Below are 22,721 nucleotides of genomic sequence, written 5' to 3' on the forward strand. Positions count from 1 at the left end.
TTTGGTATCAGAATTTACAGATAAGCATGTATTCTTTGGCAGTAAGTTAAGGTATACTTTGCACAATGTCTGGTAGCATAAAGAAAGAAATGTAAACTAAACTTCCTAAATTCTTAGCTTATACAATAAGAATTATAAACGGAAATATATTTAGGAATAAATTATCCCCAGTGCTCTTCACTTTGTTGCTCTACTCAGCCTATGTCACATTTTATGATCTGCTACCTGCAGTACCCACTTTTCACTGTATGTACCAGCTAGGGCAGTGGTTCTCAACCTTTTTAATGCCGTGACCCTTTAATACAGTTCCTCATGTTGTGGTGACCTCCAACCATAAAATTATTTTTGTTGCTACTTCATAACTGTAATTTTGCTACTGTTAATGAATCATGAGAACCACTAGCAGGGTCGCCTAAGACCATCAGAAAACACAGATATTTACATAACGATTCATTAACAGTAGCAAAATTACAGTTATGAAGTAGCAACGAAAATAATTTTATGGTTGGGGGTCACCACAACATGAGGAACTGTATTAAAGGGTCGCGGCATTAAAAAGGTTGAGAACCACTGAGCTAGGGTGTTTGGGGCTTGAAGGACCAGAGAACCTAACTAATAATGGCTTAAGCCATATACATTTATTTACTTCATTGACACCCAGAGATGGGTATCCCAGTTATTTCGGAACTCTCAGTGTGTTGACTTTGGCCCTTTCTTGGTAACAAGATGGCTACTGCTGCTCAAAATATCTCATTCTCATGTGAAAATACCCTCAGCACAAAGAAGGCAGTCAAAGAACTTCTCAAATTCCTTCTGCTTATTGGCGAAAGGGGGTCTTTTTCAGGAGCCTCCACTGTACTTGTGCTCATTTCTTATGAACACAACTGAATCAAATGTACACCCCTAGAACAACAGAGAACAGAATAGAAAGGATTACATGACTGACTAAACTTAACATGATTTAGTAACTGCGACTGAGATGCTAGAAGCAATGAAAAGAGTGAAATGGCCTTTGGGCAGGCATCCAGGCATCTGCAGCACTATTTTTTACTAGTGAGCCACTTGGAAAATTCGTAATTCTGCTTCCCTTATTTCTGGACTCTGCTGGTTTAGAGGCCTTAATACCCAAAGGGGGAAATATTGCAACAGAGGTACAATTCCAATTGGTTGCTGAAACTACCTTCTGGCCATATTAGGTCCTTCTGCCACTGAGCAAACAAGCCAAAACAAAACCAAACAAACAAAAAGGCTGTGAGGGTAGGTAATGCTGTGGTTAACCTAATTACCTAGAGGTGATTAGGCCTAATTACCACAGGAATAGTTACTGGCACACTGGGGGGAAAACAAGAGGCAGAAGTCAGGAGATATCTTAGAGTTCCTTCTAATACCACTATATCCTATGGTAAAAGTAATTTATTCTAAAAAATCACAGTAGCCTTATATAGGCAGCAGTGAAATCCCATTATTTAGACCTCTCACTATAAACCAGCCCCAGCCTTAAGCGTCAAATATAGATTATTCCAAGCTAATTATGTTCATTCTATTCCCCTTAGCTTCCATGACATCCATTTAATCCATTCTGACCTGTGAGATTGAAGAAGATGGTGTGGAGAAAGATTTTTTATGTTTTAAAAAGAGACAAAGAGAAGTGTGTGTGTGTGTACACGTATGTACATGCACACTCTGGACATTAGTATATGAGGATGTAATGATAGGAACACCAGCAGCCATGAAGGTGTTAACAACATACTGAGAATGGCACATTAGAAAGAATGGAGGTCCATGATACTATGTGTGAGCCTCACAACCCTGGAAACATATTAGTTTGCAATTTCTTGTTATGCAAGGCAATAAATTCCTTTACTTTTTTTGAATTTAGATTCCTGTTGTTTGTAGTCAAGCACATCCGAGTACTGCCTAATCATCATCCTCATCACTATTACTGCTATTACCTAAACTTACAGGAGTCTGATATGTAATCCCAAACACATTTTTATAAAAATAAGCATTGCTGTTTCTCAATAGCAAATTAATTTTATCCCCAGATTTGCTGATGAGAATTTAACCAGAGCAAAAGGAGCTAGTTGACAGTGAAAAGAGTCTTTCACCAAATATAGCTTCTGCTCTCTAAGAATTGCTTACCCAGAAGAGCCAAAATGCTCAAGATCATTGGCATTGTCCCTTCCCTTGGATTGGCATGAGAGTCAAAGTGAAAAACTGTGCCTCTCAGGCACTAAATATTATCCTCTATCTAGATAAGTTAATACTTTCAATCTGGTTACAACTAGTCAAGTCATACTAAACTGCAGGCCATTTACTCTTTCAAGGGCAATGTGATGTGTGTATGGGTATATATCTGTCTACTTCTTTTTAATCTAACTTGTATGTGTTGATTTTATGGTTAAGAAGGCAACTTTATCCTATGTCTATTTAGTATAAAGATTTATTTCATTCTTTATTTAACTTTATTTTATGCTCTGCCCTGACCATGATATATCATGGCCACCCTCTCTCGCCCTCTCTCGTCTCTAAGAGTCATTCTAGCATGTGGTTTAGGATCAGTTCACTGAAGGATGTTTGTAGACTCATCTTTTTAGAAGCTTAAATGAGAATCAGATTTTCCAGGCTGTTTTATAGCCGTATTCTAATTGAAAAAGAGATTTAAGCCTTTAGTTCTCCATAGTTTATTCTTCAGTTGAACCACTTGATGAATTTTTCTTTTGTTTTTCTCAGTATGCTTTGGGAGATACTAACTTCTTACCTCATTTAGTGTGGACTGTGTGGGGTAAAAGTAAACTGACATTAGGAGACAATATATTAATCCACGACTTTGAACTACAGGAGAGAATCAAATTAGAATATTTTAACACCACAGGACCTATATTACAAATTTTAAAGTGTGAAGTGCTAAAATGAGCAATATTTTTTACTTTGTTTGAATTTTGTTACCAATTTAGATAGATATACCTAGACATTTGCAATATTGTATTAATATTTTAAGTACATCTTATATAAATAAAAATGTAAATGTTCGTTTGTTCAATATCATAAATCTCCGAAAGTTCTTCACCGATTGCTTTGAAATTTTGACACAATGTTGCATTCGAATACGCACGTGTTTTTATATACCTTATACCTACTATTATATAGATGTCACACCTGTGACAGGTAAAAACATGCTTTTTTGAAAAACATCGCCATCTGTTGGATGTAAAAGCAACACACGCTATACTAAATATTTTATGATTCCATTTCAATGTTGATGATGATTGAAGATTTGTGCTTAGAAATCGTGAACAAAGTTCTCAATCAATTGGGAATGCCATCACCAAATCGATCTGCTGCTGCTTCATTGGATGTAGAATTGCGTCGTGAACAAAATTACAACATGGGTGATCTTTTGTCGTTTGTGCAATCAAATATTCCTAAGCTAACGCTTGAGCAAAAAGGCATTTACGATCAAATAATGCAAACTGTCAATAATGGGGTTGGAGAAATCTTCTTCTTAGATGTGCCAGGAGGAACTGGTAAAACGTTCCTAATTAGGTTGATTCTGGCAGCAATTCGATCCCAAAATGACATAGCCTTAGCTCTTGCATCATCCGGAATAGCTGCGACATTGCTACCAGGTGGAAGAACTGCTCATTCCACTTTGAAATTGCCATTGAACATGCAATTCATTGAAACTCCCACGTACAACATTTCCAAAGCATCCGTCATGGCAAAAGTATTGCAGAAATGCAAACTTATTGTTTGGGATGAATGCACAATGGTGCACAAAAAATCGCTCAAGGCTCTTGATCGATTATTGCAAGATTTGCGTGGAAACATCAGACCATTTGGGAACGCATTAATATTGCTTGCAGGAGATTCAGGCAAACATTACCTGTAATTCCTCAATCGACACCAGTGGACGAAATAAATGCTTGCCTGAAATACTCTACTTTGTGGCAACATGTAAAGATGTTAAAATTAACTACAAATATGCGTGTCCAGCTGCAAAACAATCGATCAGCTGAGATATTCTCACATCATTTGCTGGAAATTGGGAACGGAAAGGTGCCGGTTGATCTGACCTCAGGACGAATTTCATTGCCTCATAACTTCTGCAGTTTAGTGACGTCAAAAGAAGAATTGGTTGAAAAAGTATTTCCCAATATTCAAACCAATTATAAGAATCACGATTGGCTGAGTGAACGAGCTATTCTTGCGGCCAAGAACAAAGACACCTACAAACTTAACAATATTATTCAGTCTAACATTCAAAGCGAGGCAGTAACATACAAGTCCGTCGACACTGTTGTGGAAGCAGATGAAGTGGTTAATTATCCAACAGAATTTTTGAATTCACTCGATCTGCCAGGGATGCCACCGCACGTACTGCAATTGAAAATTGGCATGCCAATTATCATGTTGCGAAATATCAACCAGCCAAAGCTTTGCAACGGCACGCGGCTTGCAGTAAAAAAATTAATGAGCAACGTCGTAGAAGCAACAATCTTGACAGGACCTTTCAAAGGTGAAGATGTCCTCATTCCTGGCATTCCTATGATTCCAACGGATATGCCATTTCAATTTAAGAGATTGCAATTCCCAATTCGATTGGTGTTTGCAATCACCATCAACAAAGCTCAGGGCCAATGTTTAGAATTGTGCGGTTTAGATCTAGACACGGATTGCTTCTCACATGGACAATTATATGTTGCGTGTTCTAGAGTCGGCAAACCAGACAATCTCTATATCTGCACAGACAATGGAACAACAAAAAATATTGTATACCCACAAGCATTGTGAAATTAAACATATTAGAAACGTGCGCTTTCTCTTTTCTTTCTTTTCCATTTAACCAGACTGAGCCACAGCAATGCATGGCTGGGTACAGCTAGTTTCAAATAAAAATTTATTTGTCTTTTATTTCCTTTCATACCCTATCTGACCACCGTGAGACCTCTGAGATGTTCTTTATTATCTCATGTGACCACTGTTTTAATGAAACTTGACATCAAAATATCTCATTGACATCAGTTTCTAGATTTTTGTTCTCAGCTTTAGTGTCCAAGGTAGTTGTCTCTCCTATGACTTTTCCTGAATCTGGCAATTGCCACTACCAATATCACAGTAGATGTCACAAAAATATAAGTGTTTTAAAAAAAAGAAAATTATTTTCTCAATTCTTGGATGTCACCAATTATACAGCATCTTCAATTTAATTGTAGCTTTTGAAATATGGGGGTTTGAAGGAAACACTACATTAAATGTGACTTTTTAGTTCGCTAATTGTAGTGTACACCTATACATAAGATTATATGATTTTCCTATATGTTATTATAATGTTTAGAGATTCCTTCCGAGTAATCAAAGTTTTAGATCCTCGTGAACCAATTTTGGCCATTAGCAGTTAACTGTATTGTCAAAATGACATATTGGTTTTTATTATTTGGACTGGTGATTCAGAACTTTGAGAGTTTATAATTTCATAGCATACTGGAGTTTTGGTATAATTTATAGGTTTTTGTTGTTGTTAATTGTTTTTCTTTTTTCCCCTTAGTTGAATGAGATAGTCCTTAAATTTACAGCTTTTCTTAAAAGTCACCTGGAATCTTTTACAGATATACTCATGTTCATTCAACAAATATTTATTAAGTATCTCTCCACTTACTAGTTATATGACTTGCACCTGGGGCAAATTATTTAAACTCTGTGCTTCAGTTTCACCATCTGTAAAATGGGGAAACGATAGTTTCTATATCATTATGGTGTTCTGAAGATTAAATGAAGTAATGTATGTTTAGTGCTACTAAGAGCTTAGTACTTCTGAGTGCTCACCAGAATGTAGCTTTAAATTTATACTACAGGTCCAACTACAACTTACACTACCAAGAGGCAGGCACAGCTCAAGGCTGTGGGTTTTTTCCTCTTTTGGAGCTTTTTTATCTAGTAGATAAATATTGACACCTGATGCTGGTCCTTGAAGTATGCATTGGTCACACCAACATCTCCTAGCTTTCGATGGTGATACTCTTTGCCTTTCTTTTCATTTCCTGACATCTGATAAGCAGTTTTTTGCAAATATTACATAGTAACTGTTTGTTTCAGTGGTGCTACTTAGTTTAGTCTCTTTGAGGACATTTTAAGCAGTAATTGGGGGTCCAAAATTATGTTCAAAGTAAACATGTGTCTTGGATGGACAGATACTTTAATTACATGAATAAGTACATACATGTGCTGGCAGTGAACTACCACTTAAATCCCAACTTGCTTCCATTCTTTTCTACTATTAATATTTGTTGTTTTTTTAATGCTATTTTGAAATTGTTTAAGAGCTGTTAAAATATTTCTATGAATGTACATCTTAGAATGTGGGTAATATGATAAAATTGTAGAGTTAGTCATTTAAATCAATACACATGCACATTGCAAATGCAATTTTTAAATTAGTTAACATTGGTGTTCAATTGTGTCATTTTCTCATTAGTTTGAATTGTTATTAATCATGCCTTCACCTAATAGAGTTTTATCTCGAGTTTTATAAAAATGTTCTTTTGCTAATTTTCAGACATATTAGAGATAAAAGGGACATTTTCAAGAAGTTTATCTCAACTACCAACAACTTTGTCAATATAATGATTGCTATATTTGTTAGTAGTAATTTATCAATTAGGAAGTAATTTCATATTTATCATCTTATTGCTCTATCCCAGTCATGGGTGTGACTCTTTTGAAGACTATTAGAACTCACACATGTGGCTCTTTTTCTGTTTGAGGCTACTAGGACTAATTAATATGGACTTTTTTGTTGTTATCTAAAACCTTAGATACTGAGGTTCATGTTATTATGTCTAATGCCATTGCTTTCTCTCTGTGAAACAGAATTAGAAAGATCGATCCACCTTTCTTCCATCTTCCCTGGACTCCCTTAGAGGGGATTTCCCATTTTTCTTTTAATTTTCTTTGAACTATTCCTCCTTAATATGAGATTTCCTATTAACTTCTTCTGGCTACAAATAATTTAGGGTGTATGTGTGACTATTCTAGGCAATTCCTGAGCATTGTGCATTTTAATGCACTGAAAAGTCATTCATAAGTTGTTCTTGGAAGATGAAATCCTTGTCATTTCAATCAAGTACATAAATAAACTGATTTCATTCCATATTCCGTACTGAAAACTGAACAGTATGACCTTCCTTATCCTCCAGATAAAATGTGAAGTTCTGACCAATTTCAGGAATTGGCTACAGGATATTGGCACTCTCTTTTCTCTCCACACTGTCACTTCTCTATTAAGATTGGGGGAGTATGGACAGTGTGTGCTCTCTCTTCTTCCTAGGGAAGAGACAAAACTTAATCTGCAGCTCAGATTTCAAACTAACATCAAAATTATCTTTACATTTATTTTCCAATTTCCAGTGCCTCCTTTCCTTTGAGTTATAAGTCACACAGAGCCTTGTGGTGAGTAGCCTAATTATGGGTACCTCAGTAAGAGGAAAACATTACTCTTATAAAGCAATCTTTCTACATAAGACCACTTTAAAAACTTGGGCATAGTTTTCTCTGTTACCTTTAAATCTAGTGACTGGATTGAGAATAGCAATCATTATATGTAGGAGAAGGTTGGATTACCATGAGTAAAAGCATTGTGTGACATTTCTGAAGTATATGCTAAGGTCAGTGTTACACATAGGAGATGGCATGGAAACTTACAGAAGGGAGAAAACAAGGCAAAAGTTAGTGGGTAGAATGAACTGGAATGACAGGACAAAAAACAGATAGCTAGTCTTAAACTTGCCCATATTGTAATCTTCTGCATTTATTTTACTTCAACTCTAAAGCAAGATGTTGATATTTATTTGCAGACTACATATCCCTAGGTTTGTGGTCAGCAAACTGCGGCTCGCGAGCCACATGCGGCTCTTTGGCCCCTTGAGTGTGGCTCTTCCACAAAATACCACGGCCTGGGCAAGTCTGTTTTGAAGAAGTGGTGCTAGAAGAAGTTTAAGTTTAAAAAATTTGCTCTCAAAAGAAATTTTAATCGCTGTACTGTTGATATTTGGCTCTGTTGACTAATGAGTTTGTCGACCACTGCCCTAGGTGAATTTTACCTATGCAAATTCTATGTGGGTTTTTTTCCCCCCCCTTAACGATAGAATGTGTTATATGATTAAATAGGGAAAATGAGAACTGCTGGACTGAATAAAAATTAATAGATTTAACATTTTTCTTAGTAATTCTGAAAGCACTATGAAAAAGAAGAAATGGTATTAGAAGTCCTCTTAATTATTGATGCTGTTATTTTCAAACAAGACAATGGGAATACTATTTGACCAATAGAGGGCTGTCCTCTGATGTGCTAATTATTTTTTAGAAGTAATTAAGAAAATAAAAGTTTTCATAACATATATTGTATCTCCTAATTTTCATATCATTGCGTTTGATATGAAAATATTGCATTTCAATATTTTTATTTCACCATGGTTAAAATGTATACTGAATATTAATAATTAGTGTCATATTGAAAAGAAAACAGAAATCTAGATTGAACTGTTTTTATTTTATAAATATTGTTAAAATTTTAGGATTGTTATTTTTAAAGTCTTCAGGGTTTTTTTAAAGAAAATTAAATACACTGTCCAGTTTGCTTTTTTTTTATTATGTAATGCTCTAAGTACAGGTTTATTGCCTAAAATGTAGTAGCCAAGGTATTGGTTTTTCACATTGTATACAATGGCAGATTTGAACAAAACTAGCTAAATCTAATTGTATATCCTAAGCTGTCTTTTAGGAAAATAAATTAAGGGTACTCCCTGGTATGGAGAGATGCATTATGTAGGTGACTAGCTCCAACACATCTTTTCTTCATTCTAAATTACTTCTTAATATTGGTTTTAGTGACTTGTTTATGTTTTCTTGAATTATTTGGTTTTTGCCACCTAACAAATGACTTCAAAACAGCTCACCACCCTAATTTTATTGTGTAAGTCTTGGTGCTACATTTGCATAACAAATTTTAGTGGAATACTATACTCTCTCTGCATCTAAGCTTTCTACTTGGACTTGAGAGTCCACATTACTTTTTAGAAAGAGATCTTGAAAGTCACTACTTTATTTTCTCTCAGTCACCAAATCCATGCCCTCTTTCCAATTTTTGTCTCCTTGGGCTATCTAAAAGACAAAAGAAACTAGCCATGTTCTATGCTAGGCACTTTCATATTCTCACAATAGCCTTTTAATTTTTATTGATTAGGAAACCAAGGCTCCTGGGTAAACTGTTTATCCACACTAATGAGTAAGATGCAAATTGACCATACCTTCACTATGCCCACCAGCCAATCAGGAGTGAGTATGCAAATTAACCCAACGAAGATGGCAGGTTAGTTTGCATACACAGGTGCCGAGTGACCGGGGGTGGGGCGGGACCCTTGTGTCGTCACCATGGTGACAACGGAGACATTCCACCTCGCCCCTGGCCGCTCCGGGCCTCTGGGCAGCATGGGAAGGCAGAAAGGCGGCTCTAGCTGGAGCAAAGGGGGAAGGAAGGCCCATTCTTGCATGAATCTTCGTGCATCAGGCCTCTAGTGTTAACATAATCATTAAGTGGAAGAGCCAAAATTTGGTCCCTCTTCTGAATACTATGGTCCTTTAACTATACTATGTCATTGCATTATATACTTTTCATTTCCAAGACCCTTACCCTCTGTGGCATTATTCTATCCCTGCTCTCTTCATTACCTATTCTCTTACTGAGTTTTCTTATTGATTATCCTTAGTCTGTACCTTCAACTCTCATTTATTTTCTTTATATCTTATTAAATTGCCAACGGCCTACTGTGCCTTTCTAGTTGTATCTGTCAATATTTTTAAGACCAAACATCACTGTTTCCATCAATTCAATGCCCTCTAAAAACCTATGGGATTTTTGCTATCACTTATTTTTTTTTCTGTCAGTCATTTCTCTCTGCATCTAAGCCAGAAACATCAGTTATCTTTGTCTTTAACGTTCGCTTATCCTCTGGATTGGTGCATATGAGTTTCTTTTTCATGTTTTTTAAAAGATTTCCTTTGCATTTCTATTGCTTTTGCACATGTTCAAGCCTGGACAAGTTAGGTTAGATATTAAAGTCTCAAAACATGTAATCCATAAAAAAGGAAATGACCAACAGTATACTTTTATAATACATACTTGAGGTAGATACCAATGTTAATTTATAACTAAGGAGCATCAAATGATATTAAAATGGTATTTATTATGTAATTAGAGATTTATGTACTATTTAATGAATCATATTAGTGTTTTTTATATTTTATGTAAATTTTTAAAGAAGATTAGAATTAGTTTTATATGTCTTAAATATTGATTTATAAGTAGGTATGAATAAATAACCTATTATATAATATTTAATTGACACTTCATCTTTGAATCACTTGGGTTAAAATTAAGCATTTCTGATATATTGTTATTCTTTTAAATGTAGGAATTTTATTTAAAATGCTCACAATTTTTGCTGGGTGGATCAATTAAATATACAGTCAACTCTCTATTATTCAAACTAATGGAGGAAAGGATGGAACAAGCATTACTGTTTCTCTAGTCCTGCCCCCTCAGACAATTTCTGAAAGCCTCATTTCAAACAAATTATTCAAATTATTTGGCTTTCCATCTTGATCATGTGACATTCTCTAGCCTTGTATCTAGGATGCAGTCTGAAATACAGCTTACAATCGAGTTGACAAAGTTTCATGATATCACATTGTTTTTTATATACATTTTTTAAATCAGTGCTTTAAGATTGTTTTTATACTATTAAAATACTCATTAAGGTGTTATCTGATGCCTCATACAATTAGTTTTATATAAAAACCTTATCTTTGAATTATAATTTATAGATAATTATAACCTTTCAAAAGCATTACCTCATGGTACCAAGTTATAAAAATTTTTATGAGAGGGTTTTAAGAGTCTTTTATAAAAATCTTACAACTTTCGATTTCTTAATGTGTCTAATATTTCTGAGTAATATGTGTTTATAAAGGAAAGAAATTCTGAAGGAATTTATGTGTGAAAACAATATGTTGGGTGTATATACTATGTCATTTTCTCTGTCAATTAACAACACATAATGTGCTATTATCCAGACATAAGCATTCGTGGTAATGCAAGTATCTGAATAACTGTGAGTTGAAATAAACACACCTGCCTTTTATTTCAATAATTGCACATTCAAATCCACATAAGGCAATTATTTGAATGTGACTTCCATATACATGAGAGAACATTGATTGGTTTTACCATTTGATTTTATGTTGATGTTTTGTCATTGTTTTAAACCTAAAGTAGGTACAAAATTATGGGTAATGCTTCTCTGGAAAACTTTGCATGCAGAGAAAAGGAAATTCAAAGATAAATCCTATGAAAACATAAATTGCTTTGTTTTATGTTTTGCATCAGTGTGTATTGGAGCTAAATTCTTGAAGAATATAGCAATGCTTAAAGCCAAAGTGAACAACCCATAAACTGCCCGGGAATTGTGCCCACTTTGCTTTAAGTTAAATAATTTAATTATTTTTCTTTCCAGAATCAAGTTGTTAGTCTTTCATTTGGAGAATCTTCTCAAGAACCTATTTCCTTGAAAAGTGTATTAGAACGTGTATCTAAGTTTTAAGAAATCATTGTGTGTTTTTTTTTACTAGACAGCAAAAGTGTTTGTGATAAGGCTTATTTTGAAGTCTATATAGTAGTTTTTCCCTCCCCTCTTCAACACCCTCCTCTAATTTAGGCTGCATTTCTATATAGTTAGTTTTAACTGACATGAGCCAGAAAATTTAATTAGGATTTCTTTAGGAGTCTTAACTTTGAATTTCCTACTTTTCATTGCATGTAAACTGTCAGCCACAAGTAATAGTTTCAGTTCTAGCTTGTATTTTGCATGTTAAAGCTATACAAAGTCTATTAATGCTAGAAAGAATTTATAGCTATTGTTCTGCTATTGCCTAATTGTTAAATTTATAAATAAAGACTGATTTTATTTATGAGATTTGTATTTCTGCCTTAGGGAGTGAACTACTTTATGTCCAAGGGTATCCTAGATGATTCACCAAAGGAAATAGCAAAGTTTATCTTCTGTACAAGAACACTAAATTGGAAAAAGCTGAGAATCTATCTTGATGAAAGGTAAAAAAAATAATAATAAGTTTTCATCAGAAATGAGTTCAGTAATATTTTTTATGAGTTGTTTTACTTTAAAAACTATACGACAAACCTGGCCAACATGGCTTAGTGATTTAAGCATTGACCTATGAACCAGAAGGTCACGATTCAATTCCCGGATCAAGGTACATGCCAAAGTTGTAGGCTCGATCCCCAGTGTGGGGTGTGCAGGAGGCAGCCCATCAATGATTTTCTCTCATCATTCATGTTTCTTATCTTTCTCCCTCTTTCTTCCTCTCTGAAATCAATAAAAATATTTAAAAATAATAGAGTAAAGATAGGGAAAAGATTTTTATAATTTACAAGTCATTTGTGAGCTTTAACTTGCCTGTAAAGAAAGCAAAAAAAAAAAAAAAATCCCACTCATACATGCAAAATGGTAGCCCATCATCTTTGTAATAGTAAACCAAAACCAAGTATTTTTGAATTGCTGTAGTTCTTTTTTATTTTTTTAATAACTAGCCATAAAACCTAAGTGTTAAGGTAACTAAAAGTTCTGAATTCTAAAATTGCCAATATAAAATAGACATTGTAATCATAAACTCACAAATCCTAGTGATGGAAATATATGTATGTTTTCAGATCAATACTGCACAGAAGTGTCATGGACAACTTGAAAATCCTGAAAATGTGTCATTTAACAGTATGTTACACACAGATAGAAATGATGCTGAATAGCTGGTCGACTTGATAGTCATTAATTTGTGCTCTAAATCAGCGGTCGCCAACCGGTGGTCCATGGACCACTTGTGGTCCGTGAGGTCTGAAAGGTTGTCGACCGCAGGTTTAAGGAAACCTTTGGAGCAGTGGTCGTCAACCACTGGTGGTCCGGGAGGTCTGAAAGGTTGGCGACCACTGCTCTAAATTATGGTTATCAGTGGACGTAAAAAATACTGAGATGAGCCCTGACCAATTTGGCTCAGTGGATAGAGGGTCAGCCTGCAGACTGAAGGGTCCCAGGTTCGATTCCAGTCAAGGGCATGTACCTTGGTTGTGGGCACATCCGCAGTAGGGGGTGTGCAGGAGGCAGCTGATTGATGATTCTCTCATCGATGTTTCTAACTATCCCTCTCCCTTCCTCTCTGTAAAAAATCAATAAAAATAAAATAAGAAAAAGAACTTATGCTATTTGAAAAAAAAATACTGGGTTGACATTTAATGTAATATCACTGCACTACCATTTTTTAAATTAAAGGTCTCATACTAATCTAATGAATGGTTCAAAATGTATTTACCTTTTTATTGTAATTTTCAGAGTTTTTTATTTCTCAGGATTTTTTAACAGCAATTTGCATTCATCATATTCTAGAAACTTTGCTAGAAAGTAGGGTTATGCAGTTGATTAAAATATAATCTCTGTCTTTGAAGAGTTTATAGTCCAGCATAAAAGTACTGGTCATTGAAAGAAATCTCTTACATAAAGCAGGTGTCATTAACTCTTTTCAACTTTAAATGCTAGGAACCTATAGATCAGCAGCTTTTCTCTAAAGAACCTGATCTTTTTGTAAATATTTTAGGTTTGACAAACCATATGATCTCTGTCACAGCTACTTATAACTCCACCATTGTGTCATGAAAGTAGATATGCAAAGTACACAAACAAATGAGTGTAGCTGTGTTCTAATAAAACTTTATTTATAAAACCAGGCAGTGGCCATATTTGCCTATCCCTGCCATAAGCAACTGGTAGATATTAAAGATTATCTATACTAATAAAAGATAGTAGACCTTCCGGACGTCCTTCCAGACAAAGCCATGATGGCGGGGCTGAGGCAGAGGCGGTTAGGGGCGATCAGGCCAGGCGGGGAGGGCAGTTAAGGGTGAGCAGGCCGGCAGTTGGGAGCGATCAGGCTGGCAGGGGGGGCTAGGTGGGGGCAAGCAGGCTGGCAGGGGGGGCAGTTGGGGGCGAGAAGGCCGGCGGACGGGGGGGAGCAGTTGGGGGTAAGAAGGCCAGCGGGGGGCAGTTGGGGGCAAACAGGCCAGCAGGCAGGTGAGCGGTTAGGAGCCAGTGGTCCTGGATTGCGAGAGGGATGTCCGACTGCTCTCTGATTGGGCCTGAACCAGTAGTCAGACATCCCCTGAGGGGTCCCAGATTGGAGAGGGTGCAGGCCGGGCTGAGGGACACCCCCCCCATGCATGAATTTCATGCACCAGGCCACTAGTGATCATATAATCATGGTTTAGTTGAGTAAGGATTGAAGCATTTTTTATTTGTCTATTTATTAGAATAATATTGATAAAAAATCTATATATATGTATATATATAAAAGCCTAAGCGACCATTACAACTGAACAACCGGAACGACTGGTCGACCAGTCACTATGATGCACACTGACCACCAGGGGGCAGACACTCAACGCAGGAGCTGCCCCCTGGTGGTCAGTGCGCTCCCACAGCCAACCTTCCACGGCCCCTCCCCCCCCAGCCAGCCAACCTCCCGCGGCTCCTCCCCCTGGCCGACCAACCTCCCATGGTCCCTCCCCCTGGCCAGCTGGCCCCCCTGATAGGCCCTGATTGAGGGGCCAGTCGGCCAACCTCCCAGGGTCCCTCCCCCCTGCTGGCTGGCCCCCCAGTAGGCCTCGATCACCGGCCAGGCCGAGGGACCCCATCCATGCATGAATTCGTGCACCGGGCCTCTAGTAATTATATATATACACACATACACTGAGTGGCCAGATTATTATGATCTCTGAACGCATAATAATCTGGCCACTCAGTGTGTGTGTGTGTGTGTGTGTGTGTGTGTGTGTGTGTGTGTGTATATATATTAGGGGCCTGGTGCAAGAATTCGTGCATGGGTGGGGTCCCGCCAGCCTGGCCAGGGGGAGGGGACATGGGCTGTTGACCAGCCTGCCTGCTGGTCGAGCTCCTGGTCGAGGGGACAATTTGCATATTAGCTTTTTATTATATAGGATATACACTGAGAGTGGCCAGATTATTATGCATTCAGAGATCATAATAATCTGGCCACTCAGTGTATATATATTTATATACTTGTAAGTGCCCTAAATGTATATCATTAGAATTGTTACATTCATAAGATGGGATACTGTGAAGCCATTAAAAAGGAGAGTTAGATTTATGTATAAAGACAGAGCCCTGGCTAGGTAGATCAGTTGGTTAGAACATTGTCCCAATACACCAAGGTTGTGAGTTTGATCCTGGTCAGGGTACATACAAGAATCAACCAGTGAATGCATAAATAAGTGGAGCAACAACTCAATGCCTCTCTCTCTCTCTCTCTCTCTCTCTCTCTCTCTCACTCTCTCTCTCTCTCTTTCTCTCCTTTCTCTCTAAAACCAACAAATAAAATTTTAAGACAGAAAGCTGTTCACAATATACTATGTAAAATAAGCAAAATAAAATTCTAGAACAATGGATAGTATATGTAGACATTTAAAAAAGTGTGCATAAACAGTTGTTAGCTCCGGTGATGTAGATTGATATGGAAGGTGAATACTCCTTATTTTCATAATTAAAAATTAAAGAATTATGTTGCTCATTTGGACTTAGCCAAGAAGACACTTGAAAAGTAACTGTCCTTTATAATATTGAAAATTTTAGTTTTTCATTTTATAATTAGAAATACTAGTTTTACCTTGTTTTGTTATTCTATTTACATGTAAATATAAATAAATAAATATATTTTTAAATCATTTAATTCCTTAAATAATCACAGTTTTTTTAATTTTAAGAATTATATATACTTTATAGGATTAGCTGATCTGGTACTCAATAATAAAGTATTTTTATTAAAAAATTATGATTAATAGAGAAAAGTTAACTAAAGCTGTGTCTTTTTCTTTTAGGAGAGATGTCTTGGATGACCTTGTAACACTGCATAATTTTAGAAATCAATTCTTGCCCAATGCACTGAGAGAATTTTTTCGTCACATCCATGCCCCTGAAGAGCGTGGGGAATATCTTGAAACTCTTATAACAAAGTTCTCACATAGATTCTGTGCTTGTAACCCTGATTTAATGAGAGAACTTGGCCTTAGTCCTGGTAAGAATATATATAGTGAATTCCTTCTCCCACTCCCTCCTTCAGGTAAAAACTGTAGTTTATGCGACATTTTTCTCACTATAGGGAAAAATTACAAATACTTATTTTACTGCTTATAGCAGTGACTACTTTAGTTTGCCATAGCTATCATTTACATATAGTTAATATGCTGTCTTAAGAGGAAAGTTACACTTAGCTATTATTCTTGTTTAAGCATTGGTATATTTACTAGTCTAATTAAAACCTTGAGAAATTATTTGTAACACTTCTAATAATTTACATATTACATAGGTAAAACCTAGGATTTTTCTAATAAAATGTTTTTCATACAACTAGTGTTCATTATTTTTGTGTGTGCATAATATAGCCTGAATCACTTACATATTTTTTCATGCAATATAGCTTTACTTATCTCTTCATATCAAAAGTTTTATTGTGCTTACCTTACTAAGAAGAGATCACAAAATACCTGTCATATGAAATTTGTTGAACATTCTCTTATAAGACATAATGTTTAATTAGCTTTGTTAAGACTGCAGGATTCTGAAATATAAACACCACAGTAGTAGCAAGTAGTAGTAGCAAGTATCATAAACTTTGTTACTATTTTAATAGTAAACATCAACTATTGCCCTAAGGATATATATATATATAAAGAAGAAAAGTTTTTTGTTGCATGGTGCTCAGATTTAGCAAATCTTCCATAAATATTTACTTTTGAGATTAATATGTAAATTCTATAGACCCTTAAAATGCCTATCTCAAATAATATTATTTTACTAGTCTTATGAGTTGTTTAAATTTTATTTTCTAGTACTAAGTTAATACATTTTTTGTCATTAAAGATGCTTTCAAATTACAGTTTTATAAAAGTATATGTAAATAAATATGTGACTTCTTTTTAATGGGAAGATAAATATACTGACAGTACAAATATTTTATGGTGAGTTGAATGGTAATATCACATTTGAAAGCAAGATGAAAATAAAGCCAATCATGAAATTTTAAAATGTAGAGTTTTCACGATTAAATCTTAAACTATTCTGAAGTTCTTTTGAATTGAAGAAAGTGCTGAATTGGTATTCAGTTAGGATAAGCAATCATCCCTGTTTGTCCAGGACTGGGGAGTTTCCCAGAACACAGAATTTTCAATACTAAAATTGGAAAAGGCCCAGGCAAACTGGGATGACTTGGTAATCCTATAGTTAGAATCTAATCTTGATCTCTTGAAATTATGAACATTTTTGCATGATATAATGCCTTTGGAACCACATTTTGAAATGCTTCTTTTTCCTTCCAGATGCTGTCTATGTACTGTGCTACTCTTTGATTCTACTTTCCATTGACCTCACTAGCCCTCACGTGAAGAATAAAATGTCAAAACGAGAATTTATTCGAAATACTCGCCGGGCTGCTCAAAATATTAGTGAAGATTTTGTAGGGCACCTTTATGACAACATCTACCTTATTGGCCATGTGGCTGCATAAAAGCACAGTTGCTAGGACTTTAACTTTTAACTTCAAACTAAAGCTACCCAAGGACTATTTAGCAGATACGGGGGTTACATTAGTGCCAGTCTTTCTAGCCTCTGTATACAATCAAGCTTGAGTGTACAATCTTGTTTTCTTTTCTGTTTTCTTTTTTAGTCATTTTCTTGAGGAACTAAAGAATTTTGCAGAATTTTTCTTAATTTTGCTTATCATGTTTTGCACAAAGCAGAGCCATTGTCTGACACAGCTGTTTAAGAATGTTAAACTGACATTATACTCTAAAAGATGGTATATTTGTGTATTAGATTTGCCTGAAAAACTTTATTCACTTCCATTCTTTTTTAAAATACCATGTAATGTGTACATATTTAACTAGAGATTTATAATCATAATTATTTTATTGTAAAGATTTTAACTAAAACCTTTTCTTTTTCTCTCAAACTGAGTTCTGAAATTTATTTGATTCTGATATGAGATTATTAGTCTTTATAAAAATTGAATCTTACTTTGATACAAATCAGTACCAGCTTCTCTTCCCTTTGAACTTTGAAAAGAGTATTGATTTGTTAGTATGCAAAATAGGCACTTATTTTTATAATATAAATTTATCACTTGACTTTTAATTTTTGAAACTTCTGGGTTAGTCAAGTCACAATAACCTTTAAGCCATTTAGGATAGCAAAATATGTTTTTTTAAAAAGAAGATTTACATATATAAGAACAAAATATTATTATAACTTATATTTGAAGTAATTAGTCAAACTTTACTATTGTCCTAATGTTCATGATTTCTATTCAGTATCTGTTGAGAAAGGGATATTGTGAATGATAGTAAATATTCTTTATTCTTTCATTCAGTAAATATGTACTAAGGGTCTTCCACATGCTAAGCACTGTGGTAGGTACTCGTGAAACCTAGACATGGGCTCTGCCTTCACAAATGTTACCTGGTTGGGTAATGAGAAGAAAAATACTGCTTAATGGAGAGCAAATGTATGAAGTACATCTTAATTAACAATTATTTAGTAATTAAAACACTTAACATTGGAATGATAAAGAACAGTATATTTATATAGTAAGTCAAAAGTTCCGTGGAAATACCTCTAAGTAAAAAGCATCAGCTTTGGAATGATACACTATGTGATGGATAGAGCCGCTAGTTTATGGGGAGAGAACTGGAGGAGTAGAAACTCATAACTAGAGGTGTGGAATCTGAGTTTTCTTCCAGATCTGGCCCTAAATCAATATTACAACTGAATGATGTACTAAGAATTTTCAAGGACAAATCATAAGGTAATCAACTTTTGAAAGTCAAAGGGAGTTTTCGACTGGTAATAAGTAAGCACTTTCTAAGATTGTGAAGCAAATACCTTAATAAGTTTCACAGGTACATAATTTTGAATTCCATGACAAAATAATACTAATCTTTAACTTCAGAACTAATTAGTTAACTTCAAAACTATCGTATGAAATTTTCAAACAATGAGTAGTGCTAACATTTATTATCGTTTCTATTTTCCAGTGCATGGCACTTTGCCCTCTCTATTTATCTCCTTCTGTCTTTCTGTGTACTCCTATCTAGATTCTGCAATTTAGATTTTACTGCATTCACTTCACCACATAGTTATCCATCTCTGTCCATCAACCAGCCTGTCTTAATGTTTTGGATACAGGTCATAATAAGTTTCAGACATCAGTACACTTCATTCCTGAAGATTTCGACTTGAATATCATATGCTAAAGATCAATTTTTTAGGCTTTTTTTTTCTTTTTAGGTAAAATTGACATTTAATAAAATGCATAAATCTTAAATATACTAATTAATGAGTCTTCACAAATGCACACACCTATGTAAAACAAACCCATGGTAAGATGTAACTCTACAAAGCCTATTTACAATTACTATTGTACCACTACACATAAAACCTTTGTAACCACATAGGTGTGTTTACCTCATTACCCTGTTATTTTATAGTTGTCATGTCTTACAAATAGCATGTTATATCATTTTATTGTGGAGTTTATAGTTTGCTTTGTACAGTCATATATATTTTAAATAAATTAAGAAAAAATACTCTTATTTTTACCCACACCATCATTTCTAATGCTCGTATTCCTTTCTCTTCAGTAGTATCAGTCATTTCAACCTGAAAAACTTTAATGTCTGTTATATTTCAGGTCTTCTGGCAGTTAAGTGTCATCATTTTCTCTTATATATAAAAATGTCTTTATTTTGTTTTTCTTTTTGAAGAATACTTTTGCTGAATATATTTCTGTGTCAACACTTCCCCTCCCCCACACTCTTTGGCACTTTAAAGACTGGTTCATTGTCCTGCCCACCCCGCTTTGTTTCTAATAAGAAGTCAGTAGTACTTAAATTGTTCTCCCCCTGTGCATAATAATGTCATTTTCCTCTAATCGCTTTATTTTGTAAAATAGTTTTTCAGCCTAATTTCTCTTTCCTTCTTTATACATATGCTAGACCTTTTGATGTCTCACATATTTGTGGTGTTCTGTAGACTTTTCCCCCTTTTTCCCCCCCAATTGGATTGTTTCTCTTGATCTATATTCCAGTTCACTTACTCTCTGGTAATCATTATTTTAAGCCCATTCAATGAGCTTTTATTCTTTCAATTACTATATTATTTAGTTCTAGAAATTTCATTTGGTTTTTATAATTTATACTTCTGTGCTAATTCCTACCTTTTCATTCATTACAAGCACATTTTCTCTTACAATCTTGAACATAGTTATAATAGCTGCTTTAACATCTTTTTCTGTTTATTTCAATATGAGATCATCTCAGTGACAGTCTTCCTTGATTGTCTTTTCTTTTATTAATAGATTATATTTTCCTGTTTCTTCATAGGTTAGTAATTTAGATTTTGTCCTGAACATGGTGAATAAAATGCAGAAACCCTGGATTCTGATATGTTTCTCCAAAGACTTCTTTTTAACTATGTTGGCAGTTAATTTAGCTGAATTTCTGTTGTAAGTTCTTGCTCCCTTGCAGTTGGTGGCAGCTCAAATCTCAGTTTAGTTCTTTAACCTAGCTGCTGTACTTGGAATCTCTCCTGTGCATGCATGCTTCAGAGACCAGCCAAGAGTTTGGGGCAGAGTTTATACATGGACTTTAGGCTTTTTCTCTGGTTCTTTCCTTGCCATTATTTCTTCCTTCCTTTTTCAGCAGCAGCCATTGCCCCAACTCTGTCCTATGGTTCTTCAAGTCAGAAAAGCTATAGGCTCCTGTGGTACAGAGTGGGGACTGCCCTCAGGCTGAGAGCTGTAAGTATTGGGAGTCACTCACACTCACTGCTATCACTGCTATTTTCGTCCAAGTGTTCTCTGTTGCATCAGCCTATTTTAATTAATTTATTTTTGTTGTTAATCCTCACCTGAATATTCCATTGCCTTTTTTTTTTTTTTTTAGAGAGAGAGAGAGAGTGGACAGGAGGAGGAGAGACAGCAGAGAGAGAGAAATATCGATGTAATCTATGTGAGAGAGATACATTGATGGGTTGCCTCCCACAGGCAGGGGATCAAGCCTGCACAAGGTATGTGCCCTTTACCATAATTGAACCCAGGACCCTTCAGTCCACTGGCCCAAGCTCTGTCCACTAAGCCAAACTGGCTAGTGCCATCAGCCTATTTTAGCTTGCTTTCCATTACTTTGAGGTAGTTGACATTTTTTGTACTGAGTTTGTGATCAGAAAGACCAACTTTATCTGGCCATTACTTGAAATGGAACCCTTTCCAATTGGACAGTATTCTTTTTACTACTTCCTATACTAATAAGGATTTGCTCTTAGTTATTTTTAAAATTAGGTGAGATTATTTTTTAAAATGTCCTGTCTATGAAAAACCTTAATAAGTTTTTACTAAACATTTGCTAAATTAGCAATTCATTGTTTCACAGTGGAGGTCCCACTGCACTGGCTTTTGGGGAAGGCTGTTCATTATAGGAGACTGCTTCATGCAGTGTAGGCCATGACATGCTTGGATTTTTCCTACTAGATGCCAGTGGCATCCCTGTCATTGTGACATACAGATAATGTCCCAGTTTCCAGATGCCTGCTGGGGAGGCATATCCCCTAAAGTTGGGGACTACTGGAACTTCCTTCAGATACAACAAACTTGTCTTTCTAAAGTACAAACTTCTGATACCATTATTTAAAGGCTTTTAATGCCTCCCTTCTCTCTACAAAATTAAGTAAAGCCCCCTTAGCATGGCATATAAGACCCTTCATAATCTAGCCTCAGCTTTTCGTTAAAGCCTCATCTCCTTCACTGTAGTGTCTGGTCTATCTTTGCCTTTTATAAGCTGTTCTTTCTGTGATTTCCTTCTCTCCCTTTTGTATCTAAAGTTCTCATAATCGAAGATGCACTTCAAGTACATTTTCTTCCTCAGAGCTATCAAAGACTGTCTTTATCATACTACCACTGTGTTAATTGCTTCTTTCTTTGTGAACCATAGCACTTTGTAAATATATTATTATAATTATACTCTAACCTTCTACATCGCCAACTCCATTATCAGAATATGGTATTCTTAAGAGGTCAAGGATTGCTCCCAACCTGTCAGATTTCATTATAAGAACTAAACTAGGCAAGTGCAGAGGAATTGGAGAGGATAAATGAAAAACAAAATTTTAATAACACTGAAAATCTATAAGATTTAGTGATTTTAGACAAAGTTTTCTAACATGAGGATCCGATTGTCTTACTATCAAAGACTAGAGCAGTGATGGGCAACCTTTTGAGCTTGGTGTGTCAAACTTCGCCAAAATACTGAGCATAACTCGGGTAGTGTGTCACTTTGAGGAAAAACATTATTTCGCAAATGTTTCATCCTCAGGAGCAGCAAATGTTTCATCCTCGGCATGCAGCCACCTCAGCGGCCGCGTGTCAGTGCTGACACGCGTGTCATAGGTTCGCCATCACTGGACTAGAGGCTGGTACATGAAATTCCCGCACGGGTGTGGTGCCTAGACCTGGGTGGCAATCGAAACACCAATGTCTGG

At 35.6% G+C, this 22,721-nt stretch overlaps 1 protein-coding gene across 2 annotated transcripts in view; it reads left to right on the forward strand.

Moving 5' to 3' along the window:
• FBXO8 (F-box protein 8) overlaps positions 1 to 18,141 on the forward strand; it is a 41,011-nt gene extending 22,870 nt beyond the window's left edge. For both annotated transcript variants that reach the window (XM_054717641.1, XM_008155241.3), the window contains 3 exons: positions 12,048 to 12,166; positions 16,013 to 16,209; positions 17,510 to 18,141. In XM_054717641.1, coding sequence (XP_054573616.1) covers positions 12,048 to 12,166; positions 16,013 to 16,209; positions 17,510 to 17,697 — 504 coding nt within the window. In that variant the 3' untranslated portion in view covers positions 17,698 to 18,141. The remainder of the gene's footprint in view (positions 1 to 12,047; positions 12,167 to 16,012; positions 16,210 to 17,509) is intronic.
• The last annotated feature ends 4,580 nt before the right edge of the window (positions 18,142 to 22,721 follow it).

This window comes from Eptesicus fuscus, chromosome 6 (genome assembly GCF_027574615.1).
Source record: "Eptesicus fuscus isolate TK198812 chromosome 6, DD_ASM_mEF_20220401, whole genome shotgun sequence".
Taxonomy (NCBI): Eukaryota; Metazoa; Chordata; class Mammalia; order Chiroptera; family Vespertilionidae; genus Eptesicus; species Eptesicus fuscus.